The sequence below is a fragment of the Pseudopodoces humilis genome, chromosome 8, assembly GCF_049639895.1.
Source record: "Pseudopodoces humilis isolate 2021_Gansu_Grassland_sample_001 chromosome 8, ASM4963989v1, whole genome shotgun sequence".
In the NCBI taxonomy this organism is placed as follows: Eukaryota; Metazoa; Chordata; class Aves; order Passeriformes; family Paridae; genus Pseudopodoces; species Pseudopodoces humilis.
The window spans coordinates 19,926,072-19,948,597 of NC_142207.1; the positions used below are offsets into that span (position 1 = coordinate 19,926,072).

Sequence of the window (22,526 nt, forward strand, 5' to 3'; positions counted from 1 at the left end):
CCCCGCACGATTCCGCTCGCGGAAAAACTACAGTACCCGGCGGGCCGCGGGGGAGGCGGCGCTGGGCTGTCCCCGCCTGGCGTCTGCGGAAAGCGGCGCTGCGGCGGCCGAGGAAGCGCGGGGCGCGGAGCACCGTTGGGAGGCCTCGATTTGCCTCGCTCGGGAGTCAAGGAGCAAGGGGCCGTTTGGGCCTTTTCCCGGTTCGCTTCACTTCTCGCCGGCAGGGCGGGGGTTTGAGATAAACCCGGCGCGGGCCTGGCCGTGGCCCTGCAAGGCTGCACACCCTGCCGAGAGCGAGCCTGGAGCGGGGGAGAAAGGCGATCCCGCCCCGCGGGCCGAGAATATGCCCGCAGGCGGCCGCCCGCGGGGGCAGGGCCTCCCTCCGGGCGTGCGGGGTGCACAACGTCTGCCGCCTCCTCACCCGCAGAGCCCACGGCTTCTATGCCAGAGATGCTGGTGTCGCCCACAGGAAGAACCTGGGACTCCTCAGGAAGATCATGTGTCAGGTAACAGGCTGCGTTCCGGCGTTGGCTGCAGGCCTGCGGCTTGGGCTTTCGGCCGGGGGCGCTGAGTGTCGGTGCTCAGCCCAGGGGTTCGAGAGGTCCCCGGTCACGTTGGAAAACAAGTTTGGGGAGAAAAAGGTGTAGTTTTAATGAAGAGTTAGTAATGGTTAAATTTATTTCTCAAGGCTCAGACCTAGAAATGTAGAGAGGATTGTGCTGGGCAAAAACTGCAGGGGCACTTGTATACCTAATAATTCTGTTAGAAATTACACAATTTATTATTGTGTCATTTATATTAGGGAAATTATATTTATATTATATTTATATTCCTAATTTATATTAGGGAAGTATCACCTATTTCCCTAGATGGCTTCATATTTAATACTAATCTTAAATTCTTAGTGCTTCATGTTAAATTTGAAAGGAGTTCACATAATAAGATAATCGGCAGAAATTTTCAGGTAAACATAACCCCAGTTCTCAGTGAAACTGATGTCACAGAAAAATTAAGAATTAAACCAATTACAAACTGAAGTGAACTCTTTTTTTGCTTTTTTTTTTAGTCAAAACAATTACTGCTTCTATACAATGGTTGATAAAAATACATTAGAGAAGAATGTGGAAGTGAATTGGCAGTTATCTTATATTGAAAATACATTAATAGGAAGTCAGCTGAAGTGTCTCCTTATGTAGCTATATCAATAGGCATGCAAGGTTTACTGAAATAAAAATAAGTACATCTGACTTACACTTCTTTTTTTAAGACAGGAACCTTTCTTAATGGTATAGAGCTCCTGGTATCTCAAATGAATGCAAGAAACTTCAATGTTAGCAATTTATTTCATTAATGTTTCAGGTGCTTATTGCAAATAACAGTAAATACATTTTCTATCTTTCACACCAAACTCCACCAGCAGAATAGAATTAAGTGTTCAATAAATCAAATTAATTACATATAATTCTGAGACAAGAATTCCCTGCATATTTATACTCTGGGGAGTTTACGTCTTGATTTCAAAAGTCACCATGGAAGTTTAGTTGCCAGTTTTTAAGCAAATTAATGAGAAAATATTCCTTATCCCTGCTGTCCATAATAGCTAATTAAAAATATTTTAACTTGGTCTTTAAAAAAGACAAAATTTTCTCATAAAAGTTCTGTTAATTTTATCTATAAAAACCAAATAAGATTCTTTCTTGTGTATTCAGCAGTAAAGTTTTTAATTTAATGTAAATTATTAAGTTCCAGGAGCCAAATAAAATATTTTTCAGAAGCAAAATTTCTTACAAACAGCCATCACTGTTAAAACTATTGTGTTTCAGGAAAGTACTAAATTCAAGAATGTTTGGACAACTCATTCTGCATCTCCTATTGCATATGAAAGAGGAAGAATTTACATGGACAATTACCAATGCTGTATTACCAGGTAATAAGTTTACAATTATGAGGTGCTGACTTACAGAATTGAAACTGATTCTGTGTTATATTGCTAACTTTACTCATACAAATTGCTGTGAATTAAAATGGAGTGTACTTGGGAACAAAAAAAAAAGCTGGTGATAAATTTTTGGTTTACAACCTCTGAATTGCATTTAGATGCTGTTGTATCTTAATGTAAAACAGACAATAATTATCAGTCATTTTCCTCTAGCATTGCACAGCAGCCACGACTAATTTATCAAAAGTCAAAATGTGCCAAGTCTGAAAAAATAGAAGATGCTTTATTACTGGAGTGTCCACTGGTAAGATTACTTTTTATTAAAGCATTTTTGTGGAAAATACTAAATTAACATATTTTGATGAAACATTTAGAATGGAGTGCTTTTCCCTTCCAAACTATTTTCTCAATGTTTTTATGGACTTAGGTCATTAAAGGTTTGCAACATGTGCCTTATTTATATTAACTGAACATTTAGAGGTATACTTCTCTGAATTTCTCAATAGTGTATTCAAATGCTTTTTTCGTAAGCTTTCATGGAAGGTTTTAAAACCAGTGCTTTTATTCTTATGCAACTAATTGATAGTTCCTTACAGAATAAATTCTTCTTATATTTTTCTTTATTTTTTAAATGACAAGGACAGTAGCTGGGAGTTTTACTTTTCTTCAGATCTGTTGACAATAAAAAAAACCAAAAAGCAGATACACTGGAGGCCCATTGAAGCAACCCTGCCCAAAAACTGTTCTGCTGTTTCTACCTAGTAATTACGTAATTCCTCTCCTTCACCCAGTGTCCACAGAGCTTAGAAATATTAGCCCTATGCTTGAGGTGCCTAGAACTAAAGCAGTGTAAATATCATTTGTAGCAGTTGCTGTTGAGTTACCACTGAATGTCTTATTTTGAAATAGTGAAACAATTTTCTCTTCAAGATTGGTATCAATTAGATCAATAAGCAGTTAATTTTTGCAATGCAAGGAATTTTTAAAGGCTGCCTTTTCTACAAAAGGTAACTGTCTTGCAAAAAATGTGACCGCAGATTATTTATGTCATAGGTAATTATTTGGCAAGGACATGAGCTTAGAGATACTGATCTGATTAGCAGGCAGCTTTCCTCCTTCACTTTTTGAGGAATGTGTATTTACTTTTGTGTTCTTCTGACTGTATCAAAATGTTTTGTATCCTCCTGATACAAACTTTTTTCTAATAGCCTTTTTTTATGTAGGGGGAAATGCTACCACGTCCTTCAGATTATAAAGCTTCCCTGATAGTCTTGACAGTGCAGAACTGGCTTCTACGTCTCTCTGCTGATAGTGGAGAAGTACTGGAAAAAGTGTATCTTGCTGGTTCCTGTTGCAAATTCTTCAGGTATTAAACAACAACTAGGCTTTATGTCATTAACAGTCAGTAGTAGTATAGTGGAGGAGGACAGCTTAATATAATTAACAGTGATTAGTACTGTAGAGGAGAAGGGGAATTGTGTTATTTTAGTACTACCCTGTGGCTGATAACAGGCTTGTTAATCTACATTACCTGGAGTACTGTTCCTGCATGCTCTTACCTGTAGAAGAATTTCATCTACTTAAGTATTATGGGGTCAAATTTGGTATCAAGTTCCACAAAATCTAGCCTACTATTTGCTATTCTCTGACAACTTTACAGCCTTTAGTATTGCAATGGCAACATACCAGGAGGGGACTTTAAGAGCTGAAAAACAAACCTGCTCAAACATACAAATAATGCATTTGAAGTTTGAGCTGTTTTTAATTTGCAAAGGTTCTTTTCCATTGGATAGTCATATTTCTCTTTTTAAACAGGGCAGTTACTGCTTCTGGTAAACTACTTCTTTTTTTTTGTTTTCAGAAAAAAAAATATTTTCTTTAGGCTGAAGGATAAGAAACTGGTGATTATGAAAGGAAGGAGAAAAATTAAGATAGTGAATACTCATGCTTTCCAAATTTTTCTCACAATCCTATATGAAATAAGTAATTCCTAGTTTCATGGATTTCTGCATTATTGCAAACAACAAACATCTTGAGCACCTCTTCCAAATCAGAGGTTTGCCTGGGCATAGGCATCTACTTAGTTATAGTTGATTATATATTATGTGAAGTAATATATTGATAGATGGGTTTTAAGTGATTAAGGCAGGCCTTTCTTGTCACAAATAGGTATCTGAGCTGGGATACCCCTCAAGAGGTAATGATTGTAAAGTCAGCTCAGAATAAGCTCCCTGCAGCAGCACGGCAGGTAAGTGTGTTGAAAAACTCATTTCTATAACATTTACATAAAATTTACAAGCAAAAAGATTATACTTGGTTATTATGGTAGAAGATAAAGATGTCCTACCTATAATAACTATATTCAGTATTGTTCCTTCCCAGGCAGGAATCCAACAGACTGTGTTGTTTTATCTTGCTGTATTCCAAGTTTTGCCTCTTTCATTCATTGGAATGCTGGAAATAAACAAAAAGGTAATTTAATTTCTCTAATAATATGTATTCTAATGTAGTTCTATGACAGCTGTAGTTCAGGCACTTATTTCAGAATTTCAGAAGTCATGCTTTGAGCTTGTAAAAGCAATTGAAACATTAATTAGCAGCAGTGTTCTTGTGTCTGATAGGGGCATTGGGGCAAATATTCTTAATTCTAGAGACTAGAAGAGAAGATACAAATGGATTCTGTTACTGGGTTACTCTTTGACATGCAGCAGGACTTTAGCCTTTTCTTAGAGCAATCTTAAGAATTAGGGAACCCTAAAGTGTTTGTACACTTCTTTTCACCTCCTTAAAGAAAGACAGATGTGCCTCTGACCTAGTCTTAGTAAGTCTATGAATTCTAAATGCAGTTACAAATGTTTCACACTTTTATTAACACTGTTACTGAATGACAGAAATAAATATGTCTTGCTTTATCAGTCAAGAACAACCAAACTGAGTTCAGTTTCTGACCTATAATAAGTGTATATACTTAGGAAGAATCTTTGAGCCAGATTGTAATTGTTACTGTTTTATTTTAAGTCAAGAAAGCTCTGGATACAACTTACACATGTAACAGTACAACCATGCAAACTCTGTCTTTTAAGTTCTGTGAGGTACAGTATCTTTAGGGTTCAGAGCTATAAGCTGGAGTTTTAGCTGGTGCTAGGTTGGGTTGAGGCTGTAATTGAAATTGGGCCTGGCAAGTGAAGGCAGTGGGTTAATTCTATTCATTTGAGCCCATGAAAGCTTGGGGGTACCATGTATTGTTCTGTTCAAAATTAGTATTTAGGACTTGAAAAAATGTTTTCCGTATCAAAGGTATATCTAGTTAGGAATGGCATGCCAGGTTCATCGTGGTCATAGTTGGCAAGACATGAAAGAGTACTTCTTCAGCCAGGTCTGTACCAAGTACTTATCAGCAAAATTATTAAAACTGTCATGGAAGGGGCATCATTTGGGATGTGAGAATACACCCAGCAGGAAATGCAAACAGTGAAGGCAGTGCCAGACCCTACACAGATTAGTGGAATGTAACTGTTAGATTGGAGTTGGTGTTACTGCTCAAGGCTGCAGAATGCACCTCATGCCTCAGCATTACTGTGAAGGTGTACCACAATACATTCTGAGTTCAGAGTGGCTGAGGTCTCAAGGACAGAAAGGAAACTTTTGGGTTGGAACACTATTAGAGTTTGTGTCTGAAAGACTCTTAAGACCTAAGCTAACAAATGTATTGAGAAAGAGCCATAAAACTAAATAAAAGGCAAAGTCTCAGGAATGAATATATCTTTCAGAACCAAACAGATCACAAAATCGCTGGTATTGTTAAGACATAGATGTCTTACAGTTTCTGGGTTTCTTTAGCTTCTTATTGTTTTTAAGCCTGTTTTAACTTGTTTAATTTCTTTTTCACGTAGTGAGTCAGATTAAAGAAAACTACATTTTTGAGCATTTCTATAAAAAAAACCTATTGACATGCTGGTATTAATTAAATATTAAGAATTAGTTTGTGGGGTTTGCTCAGTGATGTGTTAAGCAGTGGCACAAATGAGTAGTGCATAATTATTAAAAAAGCTAAGTCAGCTTCTCATGTATATGTCAAATTGGGATTCAGAGCGAACCCTGTACTCTGTGACAGCTGGATAATGTAGTTTTAGTACAGCTGTACACAGTCATAGAGTTGTGATTAGACTAATATTTTACCCTGGGAATGAAGAAAGAACAGAAGATCTGAAATCAGGACTTTTAGATTGAGTTGCTAGTTTTGCTAATGTTCCTGTGGAATGCTGAATAATATGATCTATTCATGTATGATAATAACTGGGTAGCATGATATGAAGCTATACTGAGAATTGATTAGAGCATGAATCTGCTTGCAGAATATGACTGATGTAACCTCAGGTGTTACTGCAGTGCAATGGATTAAAGAAACTCACAACAGATGAGTTACAGAAAACTTGAACTTAAACACTGATTATAAGAGTTCGGTCGGAATGAAAAAAAATAAAGTGATTGCAAAATCAAGGACATAATGTTAGTTATTTGTGTTTTCTCACAATTATTTATTCTTTAATAGAATATTTTTTGCTTCATTTTATTCCAGATTTTTGGTAATAGTGTGACAGATGTTGCTGTTTCTAATGGAATTCTGATTGTAATGTATAGCATGGGTCTGGTCAGACTCTATAACTTCAAGGCCATTTTGGAACAGGTAATAAAACAAAGTTTTCATACATGCTATTTTTGGGTAACAAGTCATAAATATTCATGTACTCTACATAAGTACATGGGGTATGTAGGTTCCTGCCTAGATCTATTTATGTCAGAAGATACAAATGGATACACTATCAGAAAAGTTACAATAGTTACAGGTGTCAAAACATAAGAGATCCAGGGTCAGACAGGCACTTCTGGGGAGTTATGTAAATGTTGCACCAGATGTGCTTTTCTCTACACACCTAGTCTGTAGTTACAGATGATTGTTAATGCCAGAAACTGGTGGGCATGGGGAAGTTTGGTCTCAAACAGACCTGCAGTTAGACTTGTGAGTTTATATCCTTCCTATCAAAACTCAAACATTAATTCAAAAATAAGATCTCAAGCAGTATTTAACAAGATAAAGAATGCAGTAGTAATAGAGAGTAAAACTAAACAGCAAGTAAATATGCATCTGTAAAGCTAAATTGTTCTGTGTTATTTTAGTTCATGGAACAACCATTTGATTTGGGACAAGAATTCAACTGGAATGGTCAGGTGGGAATTGTAGGAAAGTATCCATTTGGTCTTCCATGTAACATTAAAATAACAGGTAATTATGATCTCTGTATTGGCTTGACTGTGGCTTTTATGGATTGATTGTGGCTTATTTCACACTAAGAAATAATATAAAATTACTGTGCTCATATTGTGCTGTAGCTGTATTTCTGGATTTACATTATAGTAAAATGTGCTGTGCTTTATTTCTAATAACCATTATAATTATGTAGGATACACTGAGAAAACTGTTACTAAGAAAGCTATTTGAAAAACTTTATAATCAATGCATGACATGAAAACCTCTTTCTTTATTTCTGAGATGCAATTGCTCTTGAGAAAGATGAAGGACTAGGAGAGCTGTTAGTAGCACCCAGAAACAGTATATGATATGTAAGCAAAAGATGCAAGAACATTAACTTGCAGAGGAAATTCAAAGAGACTGAATACAGTTTGTCTGACTTGCATTTTGATATTCTAGGTTGTCAGAAATGTGCCGGTATCAGTAAAATTCATTCCTGAGAAGAAGAAAAATTATTAAAACAATTCTAATCAAATCATTAACTTATAAATGTTCTGCATTATGTAATGACTTCTTTCTCTAAAAGCAACCAGTGGCTTCTGTTGGTGCACTTGAGATTAGAATTTGATGCTAAGAATCTTAATGAATGACCAAAACCCAAGACTTTTTTTTAAATTTCTTTTCTTACTTTAAAAATACATTCTCACAAGTTTACACGTGAGGCAACTGAAAAAAAATTAAAAGGTTGGTTTCACAAATAGCAAAAAAATGTATTTATTTATTTATTTTATTTTGAATGTTTCTGTATTTAATGTATTTTTCAGGTGACTGTCCACATAAAAAATGCCTTTTTTTTCCCCAGTGTCAGATAATAAGAGACAAATCAATCCAGATTTATATAAAAATGAGGGAGTACACAAAGATAAAATACAGACTTATATAGTGAAGTTATAATGCAGTGTTTTATCAGAACAAAGCAAAAGAATATATTTGACATCTCTGTTTTTGCAAAGAGAAATCTTCCCCCACTTTTCTCTCCATCTCAATCTGTGAAACCACCATTTAATTTTAGGGGCCTGTGGAAAACCTGCTGTGGGAACTTCAGTAGGAAGATTTGATCTTATGGCTTACATATCCATTGTAGTTTTTAGTTTTGAGATTTAAAAGCAGTGTAGTGAAGAAAACCTTTTCCATCTTTAATCATATTCAGTAATTTTTGGTTAGGAAGTTTTGAACCCATGACATATTTTTCATGCTTGCATTTTTGCAAATAGTTGCATTCCTGTGGTTTTTAAGTTGTTTTCTTTCAAGAATGAGATGGGCAAATGCTTCAGTGAGCAAGATCTTAACAGTTTCAGAGTACAGGCTTGTATTTACTATAATTTAACTGTGCGTAGTTTTCTTTCTTACTTAAGTCCTAGCCTCCCTACAGCACCTACAGCAATTGTTGAAGGGATGGGCATTATTACAGTTCTCTTTTAAGGGTGTAAGGTACCCAAAAGGAAGTGGATAGAGATCAAAACTTACAGGCTAAGATGTTCTATGCTACAGCTTTTAACTGGTGAGGAATAGATTTTGGTCACAGTGTGTGATTTTTCTGAATGGCCTAGAATTTAAAACTGTGGTTTGATTTATTGTTAGCTGATACAGTAATTTCAGGAAAAAAAACAAGGAGAAGGATACCTCGTAGGAAGCTTTTCTTGTTGTTTCTTTGGTTTTATTTGCATTCAGAACAATCACTTGTTAGTACTGCCAGGAACAACCTTGTTTAGATTAAAGTTTGCAGAATTTAAAGTAAGTGAACAAAGAAGCTCAGCTGGAGATTGAAAACTGGCAAGACTTGGGAAAGGACTTGCAAACAAAACAGGAGGTGATAAGCAACAACAGCAAGTGACATACAGCAGGAAAGATGGAGTTGAGGCAGCAGAATCACATCGCAATGATTTAAGTGTCTATAATCTTGCAAATCTTTGCTAAATGAACATAAAAGGAAAGGCAGATTTTATAAGCAGCTTCTATACTCAGTATTGATATACCAATGAGATACACTTAATTGTATCATTTAGTCCATCTACCAGAATTTTTGAGGGGCCTTGATATATAAGCTCTATTTAAAAAGTTGTTAGGGTAAAATGTCACAAACTTTCTAAACTCATTATTCATTTTCTGACAGATTTTAGTATCAGTAGGTCCTTTGCTTATGCTTCCATCTTCGACATTCTCTACATTTCCAGCAGATGCATGAGTTTTTTAAAACCTATTGTTTATTATCTCTTGCACAAAATCTCCCTTTTCCTATGTGTTACTCTGAAAGGCAAATGGGACACAGACACTCTCCAGCTTAGGAAAGACTTCATTTCCATTGGCAGTGAACTAATTTCATTCAATCTGAATGGCTAAATTGATGGAAACATGAACAAAGGAAGAGGCGAGAAGCACTCCATAAACATAATATCTGATGACATGTGACAGCACCATTGGCATTAGGATAATTATCTAGACAATGCAGGATAAGATCAAATCAAAATTTGGATATTTGGGACTCAAAGTCCAGATCAGGACCCTGTTCTCCTTGCACTAATTCAGTTTGGGTTTTTAGATTCTGCCTGTTTAAATTCCCCTTGTAATTGCAGATTTTTTCCACGTTTTGTCAGTTTTTTCCCCCAGCTTTTCTCTGTTAGAAAGAGCTGATCTTCAGTCTAAAATTGATTCAGTTATAGCAGCTGTAGAAATTGCTTTAATTTAGCTAGTTGGCAGAAGTTGTAAAGTTCTGTGCAGTCCATTTCATACAAAGATTCCTCTGATTTAGCAAACAGAAGATTTGTACTAATAACCTAGTACATCTCAGTAATTTATCCCAACTGAAGTGACAGGAAAACTAGACCTTTTGCCATTAATTGCAAAATATTCTATATTTTGATTGATTTTTGTGAACTTAGCTACAGATTGTATCCATTGTGGTCCACACTATTCAGTTGTATTACACAAAAGGAGGAAGCAGAATCTGAATATTCTATCTTCCTGCATTTAATTTTGTCATTTGAGGTTGCTGCTTGCTGTTTCCAGTTATTTATCACTGTTTTTCCCAAAAGAATAGTGACCATTTTGATATGGTCCTTGATCTGTTCATGTGTGCATCATTTCTCAATCAGATGAGCTGGAATAATTTTAATTATTTGCTGTGTCTTTGCTTGTAAGCCAAAGATACTAGAAGAGTATTCAACCTCAAGATCTGATAAGGCAGTAACCCTCCAGAGGGAACTGCAGATGTGCACCTGAATGCTGGGTGAGAATAACATAGCTGGCGCTGGCAAAGAGTTCATAGCTAATGTGTTTCCACCGATCTTCAAGAATTCTGAAGAACTAGTAGCTTTATTGGAATTTAGAATTGTAAGGATCAATGGAATTATGACTGTTCTGCTACTAATGGTGTTAACGTTACCGAATATTTGCAGATACCCCACCTTTGCTATTTGAAGCATCTTCTCTGGAGAATGCATTTCAAATTGGAGGTTACCCTTGGCATTATATCATCACACCTAACAAGAAAAAACATAAAGGAGTCTTCCATATTTGTTCTCTGAAAGACAATGCTTTGGTAATATATTCAGAAAGCAGCTTCTCTGAAATTAATGTGTATTATGTTTGTCTTCATCTCTTATTCTAAGTAGGTTATAATACCTTTGTTTACCAATGCAGTGCTTTCACAGGGCTCACCCCAGTATCAAATTAGCTATCCCATGGAGTCATGTGTAAAATACTTTCTTCTGAATCAGTACTGCTTCTCCTATTTCCTTCATTCCAATACAAGAGCAGCACTGTCAGAGCTGCACAGCACTGTATTCATGACTTAAAAGTTAAGTCTCATTACCTGTTTCCTTGCATGGTAACAATCTAATGCTTCTGACTAGTCAGCCTACTAAATGCTGAATACAGAATCATTTCAAATTTTAAGATATTGCAGAATAAATATCCTTAATGTTTGTAGTTTATCTTTGACTTGTACCTTCTCTCTCTCTCCCTAAAAAGATTTGATTGCTCAGTTTAATCCCTTTCTGTCACTAGAAAGGTTTTATTAGTTAGTTTAATCTGTTCCTAATTATTTTTGTTTATGTACTATTTATCATATGAATACTATTTTGTGTGAGCTCTCCATCTCAGCTTTTATTTTGAATCTGGAATTGACCTGAAGATCATTCTGTATTTCAAGCAACTTCTGGGCCTGTTCACAGTTTCTTGACTAAATAAGTCTCATCTGTAAATGTCCTTATCTCTTTTTGCTTGTTTGATCAATTACTTCCCTCCTATGTTATTTTCAAAACTGATGTTTCACAATTGTAGCTGAAGATCAATTTTGATTCAAATGGACTTGCAGAATCCTTTCTCATCTGTTTTTTTTCTATGTGGGTTCATATATTTGGCAATTTGAATGATCGACATAGCTAAATTTAACAACAGAAAGCCACTGCCAAAATCCTGAGATTTTGACCAGCTTGCATCTGACTGCTGAAATCACAAGGTCTTCCAGGCTTACATGCTCAACAAATAATTTGCACAAAAGAGGCTAAGCCTGAGGTTTGAAGCTCAAGTCAAACTCTGTGCTAATTTTTGTCACATGTCTTGACACATCCCATGTCTTGGATACTCAAATAGCTGGAATTGTTGAAGTGTTTGCACGGTGTAAATTAAATCTTCATTCTGCTTAGTTTCAGGAGAGATAGGACAATTTATCACTAAGGTACAAGGTTATTGCTTATTGCATATTAAAAATCTCTAAACTGCTCCACTGAATTTCTTGAGAATTGGAACAGAGTCTTTTTATTATTGTTGTTGTTGTTTTTATTATTGTTCCACTGCCGTCCTTTCTGGTCATGTTTAGGAACAGTACTTTAAAACCTCCAGAGGTATATAGTGAGGAGCTCAGTATTTCCTCTTTAATTAGATCTGTGAGACTTTAAAATACTAATATTCTAAGTTTTCCTTTTCTTCTTCAGGCAAAAAATGGTATACAGGATATGAAATGCTGTTCACTTGAACCTGACTGGATATATTTCCACCCAGATATGTCAGGTAGAATAATCCACGTGGGACCAAATTTGATCAAGTATGACCCTTTTTTACTCAAATCTTTTATTCATTAGAGAAGTTCCATAACTGCATGAATTCAGTAGTCTCACAATTTGCAGACCCAAACACTCATCAGACTATAGAAAATGTAAAATCTATTATTTTATCAGAATCAAAAGCTCTTTTAGAAACATCTGCAGATTTCTCTGTGTGATGAATGTGGCACTAGAGGCCACAGTTCAGATTTTGGTATGAAAAATACTCAAGGACCACTGTTTCAAAATTTCTGATAAACATAAATTACAAAAATAATTTATTTCCATTTTATTTATTTACAATGTTTTAATGTACTAGATATAAAAAATTATATAGAAATGTTGTAAGCAAATTAGAATACATGACTTACTTTGTAATTTGTTTCTTTTGTAGAGTCTTAAAGCTTAAGGAAGTTAAAAATCATGCAGATCAAATGGAAATTGCAGAAGATTTTACAATCGTAGCCAACAGAGAAAACTGTGTGAGTTTAGTGTCTGAGATCACAATGTGTGATTTTTGAGCTATAAACGGGGGTTTGCATATTTGAGTAATCACTGTGTTTTATGGGCTTTTACCCAAGGTTTATTGAAAGACATTCTTCATCTTCACTGGACATTTAAGTGGAATGAAAAGAATTTTGAAAACAGTAACACTTCCAGGATAGATTTCTGAAACCTCCAGTCTTTTCTTTAGTTTTCAGTATTCTTAAAATATTCAGATGTACAGTGTAACTATGTGTCATGGGTATAAAACATACTTAAAAGATTGTGACAGATTTCCTTCAAATGAAGGTGCCACCAAGTGATAATTGTGTGCATCTCTGGTGCTCAGGTAAGTTGATCATACAAATGCTAGAAGTGTTTCAAGTCTCTCATAACTTAGTGGTAAGTCTTCATAAGACAATAAAGATGTTGCAATGCTTCCAAAAGTCTGTTCCTTTTCCTGGCCATGCACACCTGTCATTCTCTTGTGACAAGTCTGGCATTGATCCTAACCCTTGGTGAGCCAAATCAGTGCACTAAAATAACAGAATAATAACCTGGCAGGAAAGGTGAGTACTTTCTGCTTGCTTGTTTTTCTGAACTGGAGCAGAACAGGACTGAGTCATCAGTGGATCAGAAGAGTGCAGAAAGGTTGAATCAAGTGTGAGAGGATGATTTAAAACTAATGGTAGAACTGAGTTCTTAAATCACCTCAGTTGTTTCATGATGTCTTTTGTGATACAGAATCACAAAGATAATCTCATGTCAAAAAGGTTAAAGAGCACACATGAAAAAAATTCTAGGTAGTGCCTGGACCTGTCATTTTGATTAGAAGACAAGGTTACATCTTACCGTTTTTATAGTTTGAATAATGTAAAATGTGTGAGAATCTGTGATGCTAATTTTTAAGCTTTTTCAGGAAAAAAAGGTTTGTTTAGATTAAAAATCTACACAAACTCAAGAGCATAACTTGCATTGAATTCATAAACTAAACACCAGGTCATCTAATAACTTGCCATATTGCTTTTTGAAAGTTGTGTAGGTAACTTGTGTTACAGTAAGAAGAAAGAAATATGAGTTCTAATCCTGCCTGTGCTCTGCTTATTCCTTTTGACTTCTATGAAGATACTGATAACCTAATTTTTAATATTTCTGGTGTTAACAAAGCCCAGTGGAAGCAGCCATGGTGGTTTAAGATGCTAGTTTTCCCATCTTCTGGAAGTAAAAGTTTAGGGGAAAAAATGGTGGTGATTTAGCAATCTTAATTCTCCTTCAAGCATCTTGGTTCTAGTCACTTCAGTTCAGAAAATTATGGTAGCTGAGAACCTTTGCCACCTCTGTGGGACATCTCTGAATATGAGTAAACATAATGTCTCAATTAAAGTCACCAAGTTATTGAGCTCATAAAGAAAACAGCAGCACCAGGGCTATGTGTAGCTAATGAGTTAAACAAGGTCAGAAACCAAAATATATGAAACAGATACATTGTCAAATTGATAGAAACTAAGTCGCTCCAAAGTCTAGAGATACTTTTTTATGTTTCTCCAAAGGTGAACAACAGTGTTACTGTAACAGCTTCTGGTCGAGTGGTGAAAAAGCGTTTTACTTTGTTGGATGATGACCCAGAACAAGAGGTAACTGATGTAAGAAGAGCCTTCATGAATTATTTTAGTGTTTAGCTAGCCAGAAGCCCTTCTTGTTTCAGGTGCAGTGCGTGTAACCATTAGCTGTGTGTATCCTTGAGTTCTTTATTCCTCTTCTCTTTGTCTTCTTCCAATTGCTTCACATGCTGTTTATCATCTTTTCTCCTTGGTTGACATTGGAGATTTGCATTTTTTCTTTCTTTCAATAACTGATCTTATGCCCCATGATACCATAACTCCATATGATTTTCAACGGCACAGAAAAGATGTGTTAATGTGTGTAAATCATTACTCTTTCCTCCATTTAAATATCTTCTTTGAATATTTCTTATAAAGCATTTTATGAGATGAAAGAAACTTTTTCTTTTCCCCTGCTTTAGGATCCTCTTGTCTTTTTTACAGTGTGTCTAAACTTTATTTTTCTCTCCCCTTTTGACTGGATTATAGGATAAGGCATTTAACACTTTTCCTTTAAGTAACTGCTTCTTGAGAATGAAAACACTTGAGTTCTAAAAGGTTATGAAAAATATTTTTTAGCTCTCTATCTAGAGCTGGATGTATAATTGACATAAGAACAACAGGTAAAATTAATTGGTTTCTGGCAGTAACTCCTATCCTTTATTCTGAAGAAATAGATTTTACTATGGTAAAAGTACAGCACAGTCCAGTATGACCCTTAAGGGTCTGCAGTTTTCCTATTCACTTTTTCTTTTAACCATAATAAAAATAATTGCACACTATTTTTTTTCCTGCTGTTACACTTTGTGTTTCTAGTAAATGTTTTTACGTTATGGAAGAAAAAGACTGGCTTGAATTTAAGAAGTATGTCATTGTGAACCTCTTAATTGCCTTTATCTCACTATCTACACATTTTGGTGTCAGTTCTTCACTGACATATAATCTGTAGAGCAAGAGAGAGATCTGAACAGAACACACAGAAATTCATGGAATTACTCTAATGTACCCATTCCCTCAAAACCTATGATAGTTTAACGCTACACTGTCTCTGCTTCAAGAGCCTAAATATACTTCTTTGGCCACTTTAAAAGTACTTCTTTTCTCTTTCCTGTATGATGCATATAAAATACATGTACTTGCACTTCAGGATTTTTCAGGACATTACTTCCTTTTCTCCTGCTTAAGGAATTTTGCTGAAATACCCTGACAACTCATATTGTGGGAAAATGCCTGTTGGGTATTGGGCTCTCAAAGTTTTCTTTTGGATAAGAAGACTTAAGAACTAGAATTTGCCCAATTCTGCTTTCACATGAAGAAAAGAGAGCTATGCAATTTAGGTAAAGGGGAATGTGAATTTCTATTTGATTTGTAAACTTGAGGTTTTGTTTTTCCTAAGACATTCAAAATTGTGGACTATGAAGATGAATTGGATTTATTATCCACTGTGGCAGTTACTCAGATAGGAGCTGATGGAAGAGCTCACCTTGACTTTCACTGCAACGAACATGGCATTCTACTTAAGAGTATTCCATTAAAGGAGTCCTGGGATGTGGTGAGGAAAATTCTTGTCTTTTGTTCCCACTGTCTCTTCGCCATACTTAGTTACATACCACTTTTGTTCAGATTTCAAGCAGATGTATAAGTAGTGTTGCAAAGGGATGAGATTTGCATAAAATAATAATTACAACTCTAAAATTGTAAGTACTCCATCAGACAGTAGTTAATTTACCTGAAAGTCCCCATTATTTAAAATAGTGATTTGTTGTTGTTGCTGGTTGATTTGTTTGGGGTTTTTTTGGTTAGAGTAAGGGTTTCCCTTAATGTATTTCTGAAGTATTTATCAGCTTAAATACTCTATGTCTAGTTATGCCAGACTAACTTTACAACTTGTGAATAGTCTCTCTAGTTTAACTTGAAGTACTCATGCATAAAATGAAGCATGGACCTCGTTGTATATATATTTGGGAAGATGGAATGGAGTGTTCATACAGTCCAAGTTTAGCTAGACATCCAACTTAAACGGTCTGAAATTTTCAGCTGAATTTTCAGTTACACCTCTTTTCTTATTGACTGCGTAGGCAACTTGTGATCTTAAATCAGATGCTCTGAACCTAGATTCCTAAAATAGGGATATGAGAAACCTCTCAAACTTTTAAAATTCTGTCCTTTATCTGGAAGAGTAATCTCTGTGTATCCACACAAAATTTCTGTCTGATCATGGAGTTCACCACTGTTAAATATTTTTTGTTCCTCGTGGAAAATGATAGGGATATTAGCAAGCTGTGGAAATAGAGAGTGCAATCTGAACTTCTTTTTCTCTCATTTCAGACTTACAGTCATGAAGTTTACTTTGACAAAGACCTCGTATTACATATAGAACAGAAGCCTAACAGGAGATTCAGTTGTTATGTTTACCAGATGGTATGTGATACTGCAAGAGATGATGATCCTTAGTGCTATAAAAAAAACAGAAAATGTTTTGTAAAAAAAGGAGGGAGAACTTTTGTATATATTTAAGCCATAAACACCAGCTACAGAGACTTTTGGATGCTATTTAAGGATTCCATACATAGTAATCAACTATTGTTTTTCTGGCTGGATTTAATCTTAACATTTTGTACTACTACATAAAGTCTTGTTTCTTTTTTCTTTGTGACACTGTACACTTGCTTGTAGTTCATACATTGCTTTTCTTGTATTTACCGGTTCATCATTAATGCTAGATGCAGGATTTATTGCTTCTCTTCAGCAATAGGACTGAAATACTGGGCATCAAGGAGAAAGACATGGATTTACTTACTATCTACCATCTGCTGTGATATGTCTTATATAGTTTTACCTATGCAACTGTAATACAAACTCTTAATTAATCAAAGTATGTAAAACTATCTAGGATAAATTTTGTATGTAGTATGAAAATTGTAGTGCTACCATTAAACCACTTAGACAAAATCCTTCTCTTGGTTTTGTGTGAGAAATAAAATCACTCAGGTTTTCTGGTTGTGTGTGTTTTGATTTAAAGATAAATATTAATAAATTATGTACTTTACTGTTTCTAAATATATTTTCATATGTTTTTACATAGATATACATATCTATCTCCAAACAATTCTCTGCCGTGTTAAGGTCAGGAGTTGTTCTGTCTAAGCTAAAGCTCCCAGCCATTTACCCTTATTACTGTGTGCAGCCTATCTGATACACTGGAGTTCTATGTGGTATATTCAGAATCTGCAGAGTGAAAGCATTCATTTTAAGTTAAAAAACACAACAGCAAAACACAGGCTGAACACAGGCTGTAGACTTCATGGTGATAAAGTTTTTCCAAATGCAAGCCAAAGATGGGCTTAGAAGCATAGCTCTTCAAAACAGAACTCATTACCATCACTGTCATCATAAGCATGGTAACTCTACATGCAAATGTTTCTTTTTGCTCCAGGGTTTACTAATTAAGTTGGATCATTCTAGATGATGCAATAGAGAAGAGCTCTAGAAAAATTAAATAAATTTTCTATGGTGAGTTTTTAAAAAAATGTAATGTAAAAGAAAGTGAATTATAATTTTGGAAAGATGAAACAACACAAAAAGGACATTTTTAAAAAGATAATGAAATAACAGTAGAAATAAAGGGCAGCAGCAACACCAAACTTCCACCCTACCTTCCAGAAGTTTTCACTTTGGGAACAGCTAATAAATTCATCTGGTTCCCAGTTATAATAAAGATTGTTAAAAGGAATACCTGCTAGAAAGGACACCTGAGTGTAGGGTGGCATGTAGGCTGAATGTTTTCTGAAAGAACAGTTGTGAGGGAGGTCTCTGAGCACTCTGCCTGCAAGAAGCAAAATGTTGGTCTAGTAATTAAAAAAGTCATGGACTAGTGAATTCATGTTGGATTTCACCAAAGGTTCTTTGAAACAAGCTTCCTGCTGTTCCCAGAATGAACAAATCCTAAATGGAAAGTGCAAAAAAGGGAAAGTAGTAAAACTGGTTTTCTATGACTGAAACACAAAAGAATATGTAGAACAACAACAGTTATTTTCTAACTGACAAGTATTGTTAAACTACTCTTTAAAGAGCTTATTTTTTCTGGACTTGATCTGATATGTCTGTAGCAATGCCTCACCAATAATAACTGAATTGTATCAACAATTCAGAGAGGATCAGAAGAGATCATTCATAGATCAAAGCTCTCTGGTTGTTAGACTTGGTATTTCTATAGTATAACAGAAATAGTATAGTATAGTAGAACTATAGTATTTATTTCTGCTTTACTGAAATTACAAAATGATGACTAAAATCTTCAGGTTATTATATTCTTATAGAATATAAAAATAATTAGAAAGAAGGTAGAAAATAATTTTATGGCAGTGCACTCATATTTATAGATTTAATAAAGCAGTTGAAGTGCTTGCTTTGGCTAATAGAAGATTAACAACTGTAAAAATAGATTGCTTTTTTTCGGGGGGGGGAGTTGATTTTTTTTTTTATAAAAAGGACTAGGTATCCTAGCAGAGTGAAGAGTTACAATAATGTGATTGTTAAGAACTGCTTGGTATAGCTTAGTAACTCATTTAGTAAACTGGGAGTATAAATGCCTTATTCCTGGCTGAGTGGAGAAGGAATAATGTGTTGTTGAGAACACTGTATTTTTAGGGAAGAGTAAGGGCACATTCTTCTCAGGAAGAAAAAAGGAAACATGGTAGGGAAAGCTAAAATTCACTGGAATTACTCCAAAAAGTGACTCAAGAACTCTGGCTTACTTGAGATGCTGCAGGAGAAGAAATGCATTCCACGTGATAGGCTTGCAGGCTCTCCAGACAGTCCAGTAACAGCTTCTTGCCAGAAGACAGGCAGGAAAATTATTCTGTTAATGTGTTTACTTGGATGTTCCATATTCAGACTCATACATTGGCAATTTTCCCTATTATCTTCTCTATCTGCAGTTAGTCTCAACTTTGGATGTTGCCTACCTCTAACATGCAATATGTAGCATGGTTACACACATTTCCATGCTCTGGGGCAATGGAAATCTAGCAAACTCCTGAATGTTGACACCATGCTCTTCTCATTTTAGCCCTTTGTAATGTCCCTGCCTCTTTGTACTGCCTGAATGCTGGCTTGATTTTATGGCTGTCTCAGGAACATTTTTTTTTGTAGACCAAAGCAGCATACTTCCAGTATTTCTACTTCAACAAAATCACTTTTTATTTTCTACTTTACCATGGCATCTCAATGATTGGCTCAGAACAGAGAAGCAAAATTAGGATCTCATAAATGTTAGCCCTTTATTTGTATTTGATAAATATAGCTGTTTAGAGACCCAGGTGGAATTTCCCAGCCTAGAAACTTAAAAGATATGGAGTGACTTCTCTTGATAAGATTTGCTTCAAGCATGAAAAGAGTGCAAATCTTGCCTTTCTCTTGTCACTTGAGTACATACTCACTGGCAAGGCTGGTGAGTGGTAGAGAAGAAAATAAGAAAGCACAAGCCAAATAAAAAATTAAAGCTGTAAAACTTTATAATCTTGCTCTGACAGTTCCAACTACTGTCCCACAGTTCCACAACTTTGAAAAGCTTCTAAAAAATAATTATTAGAAAATATCCTACAACTCAGAGAAGCAAAATGTTTATGACTGAACATCAATAAAGAGTCTCATTGCACAGGTCACAATGACTGGCCTATGACCAGTATAACATTTTAGACAAAAGGTGCACTATGTGCCTTATTTTACCTTAGCAAAAGCTCTTTCTAGGGTAAAGAATAAGAAAATCATTTACTGGAAGAGTCTTGTTCCACAGTCACAATTTGCAATTTGCGAAGACAAATTAGTGATGTTCTCAATACCAAAGGTCAAATGGTTCTGTTGCTTAGGCATGGAACTCAGTACCAAAAAGAGTAAAAGGATCATTCTGGTTTGTTTGTGCCATTCAAACACTAATTACTTGAACACCTTTGTCTGTATTAATCCTGGTAAGAAAACTTCTACAGAAGTATTTCTAAAGCTTCCCCAACTGTCAGTTAAATTAGCTGCCAGAACGAAGCTGACTAGACAATCCTAGCACTTTTGTTTGTTTATAAAATGAACAGCCATCAGGTTTCTGAGAAACTAATCCAAATGCTTTAAGGGATACTGTAACTTATCTGGAATATCCAGGTCTAAGGCTTAGATCTTAAAGGACTTGTCCAGCACAAAGAGATAAAATTGTAGCTGGTAAAAAAGACTAATTTTTTACATCTCTGACAAGTCAGTTATTGGTCACTTGAAACTAGAAACACTTCCTGTATTAAAAAAGTTACATCAGAAGCACAAAATAGTGGCCTGTGGTGACATGGTGTTTTGCTTAGATAGTAATTTTATTTACACTTACGTTCAGGCTGCTGCTCTCAAAATGAATGAAAGGTATAGCAATAATGACAGCAGTTGCCAAGTACCACTTGTGCAATACTGGCAGGAATCCATTGCTACTTCTTCAAAATAATCCTTGAATCTTCGTCTGTTTGGTAAGTCTTAATTTTGTCTGTCTACTCTGAAGTTCATCCAGGTCTGAAGTCACAGTTATCCTACATCTGACAGTGCAGCAACCCAAAGAAAGAACTGCATGTTAGATCATGTCCCAACAGAACTGCAGAGTTGGTAATGTACTGGAAAAATATCACTGTCTTTAGGAGACAGAAGCTCTGGAAAATAATAGGGATTATGAACGGCTGTAGAACCTATCCACAGTAATGGTTAACAAAAGCAGGTGTTCATTGATCCAAGAGACTTGAAAGCTTCATACAAGATAGTTTCATTTTTATGCACTAGCATCTTTATGCTAGTGGGGGGTTATTTTCCAAGCAGATTATCAAGTGCGTCATTCAGCCCTCAGCAGTCAACTGTATCGTGCTTGGTTCCCACCCCCAAATAAACAAGAAATCCACTCAGACATCGTAGCTGTGCTAAGGATTGCTTCTGATTCTGTCCCAATCTGATATTTGCACCAGGTGGGCAAGAAGAGGTGGAAGAACAGGAAATGCAGAGAAATACAGGCCAGAGTTACTAACAGGGCTGCCTGAAATCTCTTCTGCATTACAGATGTTCCATAAAGAACATTTCACTTTGTCTAACAATTTATTTTGCACTTTATTCTGGTTTGACTTATTTAACAATATCTAAGCTTTAGAATTTCTTCAGTTCTATTTTTTAAAAAAATTGCTCATCATTACTTGGTAAAACGAGACTTCATACTCAGTTCAATAGAATTTTGTGTCTGCTCTTGTTATTTGCTGCTTTAACAGGGTAAACCAGTTTGAGCTATAGGAATTCATGGAAGTCTTGAGAGATACAGTTTTAGCTTAAGTAAAATCCACTTGTGTAGAAGATTCCTAAATGGGACTGTTGGGATAGTGGATATAATCAAAGCTTGTTGAAATCAGTGGGAACTGGAAGCATTTTGCCATTGGGTGATTTAGGTTCACAGGAGGCAAATGAAAATAAACATTTATGTCAATTTTTAGGCTTACAGAGACCAAAGTAAAATTTTTCTGACCATAATATTGAGATAACCTGGGTGCCTCATAAACTAATGATAACCTGGCACCCTTAAAAGATTATGTGTGAGTGCATTCATCAGAAGATTTAGGGCTTAGATCTTCTCTTAGATACTGTGACTTATGAAATTTAACAATGCAAGTGTTCTACTTACCATTGTGAGTAGAATGAGCAACCAGTTAAATGCTGAGGGCAGATCTCACAAAATCCATGCAAACTAAAGCTAAATAACTTTATACAAGTGCTGCTCAAGTCAAGCTTTTCTTTCAAACATCAGCATCTACTCTTAGGAAATTAAAGACAATAATGAAGAAATATATTTGTATTCCACTCCAGTCTGGCTTGGTCTTCATGTCTCTATGTAGATATTTCCAACAGTTTAGTAAGTACAGTGTTTGAATTGGCAGAATTCTACTGAAACTATTTTAAATTTCATTAGACTGTTCCCGTACATTTGCTAGGCCTCAGTTTAAGTGTGAGATACCAGAGAGCTCAAATGGTAGCCAGAGTAAATAGTACTTTTTTCTCTCAATCACTTGACAAACTTCTAATTCATATGCAGTTCAACACTAATATATATTTTAAAAGTAAGCTAATCAAACACCCGAAAATTAGCATTG

The 22,526-nt window shown here is 35.6% G+C and overlaps 1 protein-coding gene across 3 annotated transcripts; it reads left to right on the forward strand.

Moving 5' to 3' along the window:
- The first annotated feature begins 65 nt into the window (after positions 1–65).
- Positions 66–17,371, forward strand: DCAF17 (DDB1 and CUL4 associated factor 17). Of its 3 annotated transcripts, none has more exons than XM_088058574.1 (14): positions 66–506; positions 1,824–1,927; positions 2,153–2,243; positions 3,163–3,305; positions 4,109–4,187; positions 4,322–4,411; positions 6,519–6,626; positions 7,118–7,223; positions 10,646–10,788; positions 12,185–12,294; positions 12,687–12,774; positions 14,326–14,418; positions 15,773–15,928; positions 16,705–17,371. In XM_088058574.1, the coding sequence occupies exons 1-14, from the start codon at positions 498–500 to the stop codon at positions 16,828–16,830; spliced, it is 1,446 nt and encodes a 481-aa protein (XP_087914700.1). In that variant the 5' UTR covers positions 66–497; the 3' UTR covers positions 16,831–17,371. The 3 variants fall into 3 exon arrangements, with proteins under 3 accessions (XP_087914700.1, XP_014104624.2, XP_087914701.1); XM_014249149.2 differs by having other exon boundaries at positions 14,326–14,409; XM_088058575.1 differs by lacking the exons at positions 66–506; positions 1,824–1,927 and having other exon boundaries at positions 2,165–2,243; positions 3,148–3,305.
- The last annotated feature ends 5,155 nt before the right edge of the window (positions 17,372–22,526 follow it).